Source organism: Carassius auratus, chromosome 30 (genome assembly GCF_003368295.1).
Source record: "Carassius auratus strain Wakin chromosome 30, ASM336829v1, whole genome shotgun sequence".
Taxonomy (NCBI): domain Eukaryota; kingdom Metazoa; phylum Chordata; class Actinopteri; order Cypriniformes; family Cyprinidae; genus Carassius; species Carassius auratus.
This window is the reverse complement of record NC_039272.1, coordinates 6,941,144-6,953,721: the sequence shown is the minus strand read 5'-3', so window position 1 is coordinate 6,953,721 and position 12,578 is coordinate 6,941,144. Positions and strand designations below refer to the sequence as shown.

General features: G+C 39.2%; 1 protein-coding gene across 1 annotated transcript; it reads left to right on the top strand.

Moving 5' to 3' along the window:
* Positions 1-1,745: 1,745 nt before the first annotated feature.
* On the top strand, positions 1,746-4,158 carry LOC113049034 (corticosteroid-binding globulin). The gene is made up of 5 exons (XM_026211045.1): positions 1,746-1,847; positions 2,018-2,657; positions 2,755-3,037; positions 3,174-3,318; positions 3,435-4,158. The coding sequence occupies exons 2-5, from the start codon at positions 2,057-2,059 to the stop codon at positions 3,630-3,632; spliced, it is 1,227 nt and encodes a 408-aa protein (XP_026066830.1). The 5' UTR covers positions 1,746-1,847; positions 2,018-2,056; the 3' UTR covers positions 3,633-4,158.
* Positions 4,159-12,578: the final 8,420 nt, after the last annotated feature.

Below are 12,578 nucleotides of genomic sequence, written 5' to 3'. Positions count from 1 at the left end.
AGCTCTGAGATTTTCTCTTGTTGACACAAAGTTAACTGCAAAACTGACTGTCTCCATTCCTTTGCAGGAAAAGTGTCCATCCCTGTTTGAAGGCTTGGGCTGATTTACTGCTTTTGCCCATCAACCTATCCTGAACTCTGCCTTTAAACCAGTCATCCAACCACTCCGACGCATTCCATTGGCATTCCATGATGGTGTCTTGGCTGAACCTATGCAGCTGCTGAACTTAATGTGTTGCCCTGGTTCTCAAACCTGGTCGCTGGTCATTCAAGATGACGAGTCAAGGAAACCAAATGCTCCCTCTTCTTAGTAGCTCCACTCTGAAAGAACCAGATTTGGCATCCCCGCCCAGAGTTGTGGAGCCTTCATGTCTGGTGCCTTGACGGGAGTCTGATAGGCTCCCAGTGAGAGTAAGCAACACCATTCTTGAGGCAAGGGCGCCATCTACAAGATGGCTCTATGGCCAGAAATGGTCAGTATTCCTCAAATGGTGCTCTGGATGGCAAGTGGACCCTTTTTCATGTCACATGTCTTGCATGCTGACTTTTCTGCAAGAGCTGCTGGATAAGGGGTACGCCCCATCCACTCTTAAAGTATATGTGACAGCCATCGCGTTGAATCATTCTCTCGAGGCTGGCAATTCAATAGTCAGAAACGACTTGGTCATTACATGTCTGAAGGGCGCGAGGAACTTTCTAAACTGTTTAGGCAAACTCTTTGTTTGCTTTGGAGGCCACCAGAAGGGTCTGCTGGTTACCAAACAAAGACTGTCTCACAGGATTGTTGATGCAATAGCTCTTATGCATCAGAAGGACTGGAATGGCCACAAGGGGATCAATGAGATCTGTGCGGCTGCCGACTGGCCACTTTTTCCAGATTCTATAACTAAGACATCCCCACCCTGCAGGTGCGGATTGTATCTTTTGAACCTCCCATGTGGGTAGTGGTTTCTCATGCCCTCAGCTAAGCTTGTGGCGAGATAAGTCCCTGAGATAAGGGAACAATCATTATGTCACTTGCCACACTACAAGCTGCATGAATCGATGATCGTCGCTTCAGTTGAATGATCTGATGAATGGCACCATGGACTGACTTATATAGTGGTCAGCACATTTCTAGCATTTGTAAAACTGGAATTTTCAATCTAAAAATGAATATCTAAATTACAAACTATGCTCTCAATGTCAAATGTAGAAATGTACTGTAATGCTTTATTGGGTGGTTGTTCTGCATGCTTAATAAACAAACTCCAGCTAGTCCAAATGTAGCAACTGGAATTCTTACTAGAACCAGGAAGTATGACCATATTAGCCAAGTTCTATCAACACTGCACTGGCTACCTATCAAACATTGTATAGATTTTAAAATCTTGGTTATTACTTATAAAGCCCTGAATGGTGTAGCACCTCAGTATTTTAATAAGCTCTTATTACATTATTGTTCTCCACATCTGCTGTGTTCTCATAACTCTGGCAATTTGATAATACCTAGAATATCAAAATAAACAAAGGATTTTTAGGCTGCATTATGCATTATTATGATATCTCTGAATTTAGTGATGAATTGCCTTTTTGCATTATTGACAAACTATTTTCCTAATGCTGTTCAGTTGCTTTGACACAGTCTGTGTTGTTAAAGCATTTTAAAAATAAAGGTGATTTGACCTGACAGTCATGAGTTAGAGAGCTTCTGTTCACTGTTTACTCTTTGTAGTTAATAATTGTAGCATTTTCTACTAAAAAAAAAAGAGTAAACAGAGTAAAGGTTGCTTTCTGATCAGACTTCAGGACAAACAGTCTTTATAATCCAGTCCAGCTTGAGGTAAGAGACGGCAGCTGCCTGGACAGGTAGGAAATTTATGTTCACAATTACATACAAAGGGCTTGATAAATGCATGAATTTGATTTATAAGAAAACTGGAAATTAAAACATTTATATAGATTTAGTGTTTAGTGTTACATGAATCTGTTGATGTTTATACCACAATGTTGTAAAACTCTCTGTTAAATTTCCTCAGGGCCTAAATTCATCTATTGGCTAAACTTGAAAAGAAATCATGGAAGGGAACATCATATATTTGTGGATTTGTGCTTTTGCACTAGTTCATGGAAATCAAGAGACTTCACCTCAACCTTCCATCAGTGATAAAATCCCATCATTGATAAAGATGAACAATGATTTTGCTTTTCACCTGTACAAGAGAATTGTAGAAATGCCGGAGTATCAGTCCAAGAACATCTTCTTCTCTCCTTTCAGTGTGTCCATGGCCCTTTCTGAGCTGTCTTTAGGAGCCGGTGGTGAAACCAAAGAACAGCTTCTCAGTGGCATCGGCCATAACAGCTCGGTCTTCAGCACTGAAGAAATGCACCAGATGTTCCACAGTCTCCTGGAAGAAATCGACCAGAGGACAGGGGTGGACATTGATGTCGGCACTGCTCTATATGCAAGCGACAAATTAAAGCTCCTTCCTGAGTTCTTGAAGGAGATAAAGGAGTTTTACCACTCTGACGGATTCACTGTGGATTTCAGCTTCAAAGAAACACTAGATAAAATTAACACGTATGTGAAGGAAAAAACTCATGGGAAAATAGACCAAGCTGTTGATGATCTGGAATCTGACACTTTGATGTTTCTTCTCACTTACATATATTTTAAAGGTAAACTCACACACTTATACAATAGTCATGGACTTTTGTAATTATGGCAATTTCAGTATCTCATATCCCTTTAAAAATGTCACTCTTTCTTCCAAAGGAAAATGGGACATGCCTTTTAACCCAAGCAAAACCCGTCAAAGTATATTTCATGTAGACGCTGAGACCACCGTTCCAGTACAAATGATGCACCAGTACAAATCCCTCAAAGTTTATTATGATGTGGAACTCACTTCTAAAGTCCTCTGTCTAGACTACAACGACTCTTTCTCCATGTTTCTGGCTGTACCAGATACTGGCAGGTCAGGTAAGACCATCAAAGATCTGGAGATGGCCATCTCTAGACAGCACATTGAAAAGTGGAGGACAGCTGTTAGAAAAAGGTTGGTGGTCATAATTATTTAATATATATCAAAATTAGGGTTATCCTGAATGTTTCAAAAAAGCTTTTTGATGTTCAAATGTATTTAAGTTCAAAATCTCCATCTAGACCAGTCAATGATTTCTTTTGTATTTCAGAAAAACTGACATCTATGTCCCCAAGCTCTCTCTGAAAACATCATATTCCCTGAAAGATATTTTGAAAGGAATGGGAATAGCTGATATGTTTACATATCAAGCCAACTTCACAGGAATTTCAGAGGAAAATATGCTAATTTCAAAGGTAACATTTCTAGATCACTTTCTAAAATACTATTTTAAATTAACTGACCATTTTTGAAGTACTATTTAAAAATAAATAAATCACTTTTAAGAGGATTCGCTCTGATTCACTTTCAGGTTTTACATAAGGCCAATCTGGATATAGATGAGAAAGGAACCACTGCAGCAGCAGTGACAACGGTTAATTTCAGACCAATGTCCTACAGCCCAATGGATACTTTGAGTTTTGACCATCCATTCATGATCTTTATCACTGACCAAAAAAATGACAACATCCTCTTCTTTGGAAAAGTTGTCAATCCGGCGGAAAAATAGTAATGTGACATTTAAGATGTCATGACATCGTTAGCCAGCAGGTGGCCGTGATTTTCAGGGTTAGTTCACAGAAAAATGAAAATTATGTCATTAATAACTCACCCTCATGTCATTCAAAACCTGAAAGACCTCCGTTCATCTTCGGAACACAGTATAAGATATTTGAAATTTAGTCCGAGAGCTATCAGTCCTTCCATTGAGTGTGTACGGTAACCTTATACTGTCCATCTCCAGAAAGGTAATAAAAACATCTTCAAAGTAGTCCATGGGACATCAGAGGGTCAGTTAGAATTTTTTGGAGCTTCAAAAATACATTTTGGTCCAAAAATAGCAAAAACTACGACTTTGATCAGCATTGTCTTCTCTTCCGTGTCTGTTGTGAGCACGTTCACTGCAGTGTTGTAATATCCGGTTCACGAACAAATCACTCGATGTAACCAGATCTTCTTGAACCTAGCATTTCTGATTCCTCTGGTGAATGTATACTTGTCTGCCAAGTGGTAACTGTAACTAATTAATTGGGGGGGGGGGGGGGGGGGAACGAAAAAGTTAAAAAAAATTAATTAGGAAATACAACTTATGTCTTACAGTTACTACTATACTCCACACAGTTGGTGTAGAAATGAAAATCTGTGTCTGTTGATTAGATTACCTAGATCTGAATAGAAATAGAGCTAATAATTAGTTAAATAAGTAAAATAGTAAGGCAAGGCAAGGCAAGTTTATTTATATAGCACATTTCGTACACAATGGTAATTCAAAGTGCTTTACATAAAATAAATTAAAATAATAATGAAGAAAAATAATAAGCATAAAACAAGCAATTTTAAAACTTTTTAAATTATTAAAAAAATTACTTATTTAAAATGAATTTAAAACAGTTCATTCAATAAATGCACAGCTAAACAGATGAGTTTTAAGTCTAGATTTAAATGTGACTAGTGTTTTAGCACATCTGATCTCTTCTGGAAGCTGATTCCAACTGCTGGCGGCATGGTAACTAAAGGCAGACTCCCCTTGTTTTGTGTGGACCCTTGATATTTCTAACTGACTCGGTCCTAATGATCTGAGTACAAAAAATCCTAAACTGTTATTCTAAAGGGATCTCCTAAATAAATAATCTCAGCTGGTCTCAATTTTTAATCATGCGTATACAAACAGGATGATTTGCTGATTGAAGAAAACTAAACTTCTGCTCACTGGTCTTTTTTTGTATTTACTGCATATATATATATATATATATATATATATATATATATATATATATATATATATATATATATATATATATATATATATATATATATACACTAATCAAAAAGTAATAAAAAAGCAGCAATTAAGGGGCTAAGAATTGCAAAGGCAAAATGGGGTGCTAAGCATGGCATGGAGCATCAGACCAACTGTATCAATGAGTAATTAAAGCAAGTTTAGGATGATTTGATGCAAAATGGCTGAAAAATCATAAACACAACTTCTCGTAATATGATTTAAGGGCTTATTACTTTTGACCAATAGGAGCTGTTATAAAATCCACGTGGTGTGTTCTGTGTGAGGTAACAATGGTTTGGTGTCAGTATGTCAAATCTTTGCAGAGATACAGTCTCAGATGCAGTTTGGCATTTTTCCAGCAAATTCGTTTACATGCAAAACAAAAACCGTTTTATGTAACAAAACGAAATCCATAACTTTTTGACCATCTGAGAAGTTTGAAAAAGTAGGTATTCAAAATAAATCATAATGGCAGACAGGAAATTCAGCAAATTATGCCTGCCATAGACTCAAAAGTGGAAGAAACTGAAAAAATGGAAAGGGAAGAAAAAGAATAAGAACGCCAATGTACACAATAGGTGCTTACGTACCTTCGCTGCTTGGCCCCTAATAAATATTTTGCATAAACCTCTGTGGTATGGCTATATTTATTCAGTAGAGCACTTCTTGGGAATTTAGTTGGTCATCAATTTAAAACATGTTGTTCTAAAAATTAGGAAAAAAAATAAGCCTGCTATCTTAACGTAATGTGACATATAGGTCACATTTTCTCAGTAAAAGGATTTTGCTGACACTAAAGGTCAACGGCTTCCCTTCTCTTTACCCAGCCTACACAGTAATCTGTGAGTATTTCAACAGCACAAGGATAAATATCTCTTATTTATCACTCATTTATTGACATGAACCTAGGTTTTACCCCTCTTTCATAATAATAATAATATATGTTATGCATTTCATCTATAGGGGCTAAGTAGAACTGTATTATGAAGACTAAATTAAAATAATAATAATAAAATTAAAGCTGCAAGCAGCGATGAACGGGCCCTCGCACACGGGCTCACCGGCAGCGAGTGGCTTTAGTAAATAGGTGAACGGTGAGAAACATGCATTTAAACTCATAGACTGACCACAAAAAAATACATGAATCTAAAAAAAATTCTAGGAGTAGTTTGTCGCAGCATAAAACATGTAACTTCCTGTTGCCAGCAGGTGGCGCTATGAGTATAACTGAATATGGGCATGTAGATCTGTTAAGGGCAGAAGTCTTATCTAACATGTGAAGTTTGGGGCCGATTGGACATTGTATGTCTGAGTTAAAGCAACTTCCTTTTTCATGGCGAAACATCAAAATTTCTCAGGCCACCATGGACACGCCCTTTAACGAAACCTCAAAATCTTCACAATTTAACATCGCAAAGGCCTTTAGATTTAACTGACCAAGTTTGGTGTTGATCTGAATATATCTCTAGGAGTAGTTTGTTCAAGTACAACCCCTGAAAATGGCAAAAACAACGCCGATTTTGCCAAGAAAATTCTAAATAACCGACTTCCTGTTGGGATTCGGATTTCGTACCAGGAGACTTTTTTGTAGGTATTGGTGTGTTACATGTGTGTACCGATTTTTGTACATGTACGTGAAAAATAGCTCGAGGCGCACTCCATTGAATGTGTATATGCACTCCGTTGAAAGTGTATAGGTGGCGCTATCGAGCCATTTTGCCACACCCAATGGAATATTGGCCTTCAGATGTGTTCAGGCCAGGACTCTTATCACACATGTGAAGTTTGGGGAAGATCGGACACTTTATGCCTGAGTAATAACATCTTTTATTCCCATGACGAGACATCGAACTTCGTCACGGCGCCATGGACATGCCTTTTAACAAAAACTCAAGATCTTCACAACTAAACATCACACAGGTCTTTAGATTAGACTGACCACAAAAAATACATTGATGTAATAAAATTTCTAGGAGTAGTTCGTCGCAGTGTAAAATATGTCACTTCCTGTTGCCAATAGGTGGCGCTATGACTATAAATGAATATGGGCATGTAGATCTGTTCAGGTCAAGATTCTCATCCAACATGTGAAGTTTGGGGCAGATTGGACATTATATGTCTGAGTTACAGCAACTTCCTTTTTCATGGCGAAACATCGAAATTTGTGAGGCCGCCATGGACACGCCCTTTAACGAAACCTCAAGTCCTTCGCAATTTAACATCGCAAATGGCTTTAGATTACACTGACCAAGTTTGGTGTTAATCTGAATAAATCTCTAGGAGGAGTTCGTTAAAGTACAACCCCTGAAAATAGCAAAAACAACACCAATTTTGAAGGGAAAATTAAAAATAACCGACTTCCTGTTGGGATCCGGATATCGTACCAAGAGACTTTTTTGTAGGTATTGGAGTGTTACATGTGTGTACCAATTTTTGTACATGTACGTGAAACATAGCTCGAGGCGCACTCCGTTGAAAGTGTATAGGTGGCGCTATAGAGCCATTCTGCCACACCCCGTGGAATATTGGCCTGCAGATCTGTTCAGGCCAGGACTCTTATCACACATGTGAAGTTTGGGGAAGATCGGACATTTTATGCCTGAGTTATAACATCTTTTATTCCCATGGCGAGTCATCGAACTTCGTCGCGGCGCCATGAACAAGCCTTTTAACGAAAACTCAAGATCTTCACAACTGAACATCGCACAGGCCTTTAGATTAGACTTACCACAAAAAAGACATTGATGTCATAAAATTTTTAGGAGTAGTTCGTCGCAGCGTAAAATATGTCACTTCCTGTTGCCAATAGGTGGCGCTATGACTATAACTGAATATGGGCATGTCAATCTGTTCAGGTTCGGAGTCTCATCAAACATGTGAAGTTTGGGGCAGATTGGACATTGTATGTGTGAGTAATAGCAACTTCATTTTTCATGGCGAATCATCGAAATTCGCCAGGCCGCCACGGACACGCCCTTCAACGAAAACTCAAGATCTTCGCAATTTAACAATGCAAAGGCCTTTAGATTAGGCATACCAAATTTGGTGTTGATTTGAAGAACTCTCTAGGAGGAGTTCGTTAAAATACAACACATGGAAATGACCAAAATTACACAAAATATGCTCATAATATAAAAAATAACCGACTTCCTGTTGGGTTTAGAATTTCGCTCCAAGAGTCTTTTTTGTAGGTATTGGTGTGTTACATATGTGTGCCAATTTTCGTGCATGTACGTGAAACATAGCTGGAAGGCTGTTGATTTTCTTGGTATAGGTGGCGCTGTCGAGCCATTTTGCCACACCCTCTTCTGAATCCTATATCAGATGAAAATTTTCACCAGGTTTGACGCGTGTGCAAAGTTTCATGACTTTTTGAGCATGTTAAAGCCCTCAAAAATGCGATTCATTCGGGAGAAGAAGAAGAAGAAGAAGAAGAAGAATAATAATTAAAGCTGCAAGCAGCGATGAACGGGCCCTCGCACCCGGGCTCACCGGCAGCGAGTGGCTTTAGTTAATAGGTGAACGGTGAGAAATATGCGTTTAAACTCATAAATATAAGTAGAATATATCAATGTTTATTCCATATATGTGCCAATCTTCCTGTTGCCAGCAGGTGGTGCTATCATTATAATGGAATATTGGCCTTCAGATGTGTTCAGGGCAGGACTTTTATCGAACAATGTGAGGTTTGGGGAGGATTGGACATTTTATGCCTGAGTTACAAGAAAATCCTATTTCATGGCGAAACATCGAAATTTGTCAGGCCGCCATGGACACGCCCTTTAACGAAACCTCAAGATCTTCGCAATTTAAGATCGCAAAAGGCTTTAGATTACACTGACCAAGTTTGGTGTTGATCTGAATAAATCTCTAGGAGGAGTTCGTTAAAGTACAACCCCTGAAAATGGCCAAAACAACACTAATTTTGCAGAGAAAATTCTAAATAACTGACTTCCTGTTGGGATTTGGATTTCGTACCAAGAGACTTTTTCGTAGATATTGGTGTGTTACATGTGTGTATCGATTTTTGTACATGTACATGAAACATGGCTCGAGGCACACTCCGTTTAAAGTGTATACGCACTCCTTTGAAAGTGTATAGGTGGCGCTATCGAGCCATTTTGCCACATATGATGGAATATTGGCCTTCAGATCTGTTTAGGCCAGGACCCTTATCACACAAGTGAAGTTTGGGCAAGATCGGACATTTTATGCCTGAGTTATAACATCTTTTATTCCCATGGCGAGACATCGAACTTCATCATGGCGCCATGGACACACCTTTTAACAAAAACTCAAGATCTTCACAACTAAACATCACACAGGTCTTTAGATTAGACTGACCACAAAAAAGACATGATGTCATAAAATTTCTAGGAGTAGTTTGTCGCAGTGTAAAATATGTAACTTCCTGTTGCCAATAGGTGGCGCTATGACTATAACTGAATATGGGCATGTCAATCTGTTCAGGTTCGGAGTCTCATCAAACATGTGAAGTTTGGGGCAGATTGGTCATTGTATGTCTGAGTTACAGCAACTTCCTTTTTCATGGCGAAACATCGAAATTTGTCAGGCCGCCATGGACCCGCCCTTTAACGAAACCTCAAGTCCTTCGCAATTTATTATCGCAAAGGGCTTTAGATTACACTGACCAAGTTTGGTGTTGATCTAAATAAATCTCTAGGAGGAGTTCGTTAAAGTACAACCCCTGAAAATGGCAAAAACAACACCAATTTTGAAGGGAAAATTCAGAATAACCGACTTCCTGTTGGGATCCGGATTTCGTACCAAGAGACTTTTTTGTAGGTATTGGTGTGTTACATGTGTGTACCAATTTTTGTACATGTACGTGAAACATAGCTCGAGGCGCACTCCGTTGAAAGTGTATAGGTGGCGCTATAGAGCCATTCTGCCACACCCGGTGGAATATTGGCCTGCAGATCTGTTCAGGCCAGGCCTCTTATCACACATGTGAAGTTTGGGGAAGATCGGACATTTTATGCCTGAGTTATAACATCTTTTATTCCCATGGCGAGACATCGAACTTCGTCGCGGCGCCATGAACAAGCCTTTTAACGAAAACTCAAGATCTTCACAACTGAACATCGCACAGGCCTTTAGATTAGACTGACCACAAAAAAGACATTGATGTCATAAAATTTCTAGGAGTAGTTCGTCGCAGCGTAAAATATGTCACTTCCTGTTGCCAATAGGTGGCGCTATGACTATAACTGAATATGGGCATGTCAATCTGTTCAGGTTCGGAGTCTCATCAAACATGTGAAGTTTGGGGCAGATTGGTCATTGTATGTGTGAGTTATAGCAACTTCATTTTTCATGGCGAATCATCGAAATTCGCCAGGCCGCCACGGACACGCCCTTCAACGAAAAGTCAGGATCTTCGCAATTTAACATCGCAAAGGCCTTTAGATTAGGCATACCAAATTTGGTGTTGATTTGAAGAACTCTCTAGGAGGAGTTCGTTAAAATACAACACATGGAAATGACCAAAATTACACAAAATATGCTCATAATATTAAAAATAACCGACTTCCTGTTGGGTTTAGAATTTCGCTCCAAGAGTCTTTTTTGTAGGTATTGGTGTGTTACATATGTGTGCCAATTTTCGTGCATGTACGTGAAACATAGCTGGAAGGCTGTTGATTTTCTTGGTATAGGTGGCGCTGTCGAGCCATTTTGCCACACCCTCTTCTGAATCCTATATCAGACGAAAATTTTCACCAGGTTTGACGAGTGTGCAAAGTTTCATGACTTTTTGAGCATGTTAAAGCCCTCAAAAATGCGATTCATTCGGGAGAAGAAGAAGAAGAAGAAGAAGAAGAAGAAGAATAATAATAAAAAACAAAGCAGATACAAGAGGGTCCTCGCACCTCGGTGCTCGGGCCCTAATAATTAAAGCTGCAAGCAGCGATGAACGGGCCCTCGCACCCGGGCTCACAGGCAGTAAGTGGCTTTAGTAGATCTGTGAACGGTGAGAAATATGCATTTAAACTCAGAAATATAAGTGGAATATGTCAAAGTTTATTCCATATATCTGCCAATTTTCCTGTTGTAAGCAGGTGGCGCTATCATTATAATGGAACATTGGCCTTCAGATGTGTTCAGGCCAGGACTCTTATCGAACATGTGAAGTTTGGGGAAGATTGAACATTTAATGCCTGAGTTACAACAACTTCTCTTCCTATGGCGAGACATCAAATTTTGTCATGGCGCCATGGACACACCCTTTAACAAAATCTCAAGATCTCCACAATTTAACATTGCAAAGAACTTTAGATTAGACTGACCAAAATAAAATGTTGATGTCATAAAATTTCTTGGAGTAGTTATTTGCAGTGTAAAACATTGACACTTCCTGTTGCCAGCAGGTGGCGCTATGACTATAACTGAATATGGGCATGTAGATCTGTTAAGGGCAGAAGTCTTATCTAACATGTGAAGTTTGAGGCAGATTGGACATTGTATGTCTGAGTTACAGCAGCTTCCTTTTTCATGGCGAAACATCGAAATTTGTCAGGCCGCCATGGACACGCCCTTTAACGAAACCTCAAGTCCTTCGCAATTTAACATCGCAAATGGCTTTAGATTACACTGACCAAGTTTGGTGTTGATCTGAATAAATCTCTAGGAGGAGTTAGTTAAAGTACAACCCCTGAAAATGGAAAAAACAGCACCAATTTTGCAGGGAAAATTCAAAATAACCGACTTCCTGTTGAGATTCGGATTTCGTACTAAGCGACTTTTTTGTAGATATTGGTGAGTTACATGTGTGTACCAATTTTTGTACATGTACGTGAAACATAGCTCGAGGCACACTCCGTTGAAAGTGTATAGGTGGCGCTATCGAGCCATTCTGCCACACCCGGTGGAATATTGGCCTGCAGATCTGTTCAGGTCAGGACTCTTATCACACATGTGAAGTTTGGGGAAGATTGGACATTTTATGCCTGAGTTATAACATCTTTTATTCACATGGCGAGACATCGAACTTCGCCATGGTGCCGTGGACATGCCTTTTAACGAAAACTCAAGATCTTCACAACTGAACATCGCACAGGCCTTTAGATTAGACTGACCACAAAAAAGACATTGATGTCAAAAAATTTCTAGGAGTAGTTCGTCGCAGCGTAAAATATGACACTTCCTGTTGCCAATAGGTGGCGCTATGACTATAACTGAATATGGGCATGTCAATCTGTTCAGGTTCAGAGTTTCATCAAACATGAGAAGTTTGGGGCAGATTGGACATTGTATGTGTGAGTTATAGCAACTACATTTTTCGTGGCGAATCATCGAAATTCGCCAGGCCGCCACGGACACGCCCTTCGACAAAAACTCAAGATCTTCGCAATTTAACATCGCAAAGGACTTTAGATTAGGCATACCAAATTTGGTGCTGATTTGAAGAAATCTCTAGGAGGAGTTCATTAAAATACAACACATGGAAATGACCAAAATTACACAAAATTTGCTCATAATATTAAAAATAACCGACTTCCTGTTGGGTTTAGAATTTTGGTCCAAGAGTCTTTTTTGTAGGTATTGGTGTGTTACATATGTGTGCCAATTTTCGTGCATGTACGTGAAACATAGCTGGAAGGCTGTTGATTTTCTTAGTATAGGTGGCGCTGTCGAGCCATTTTGCCACACCCT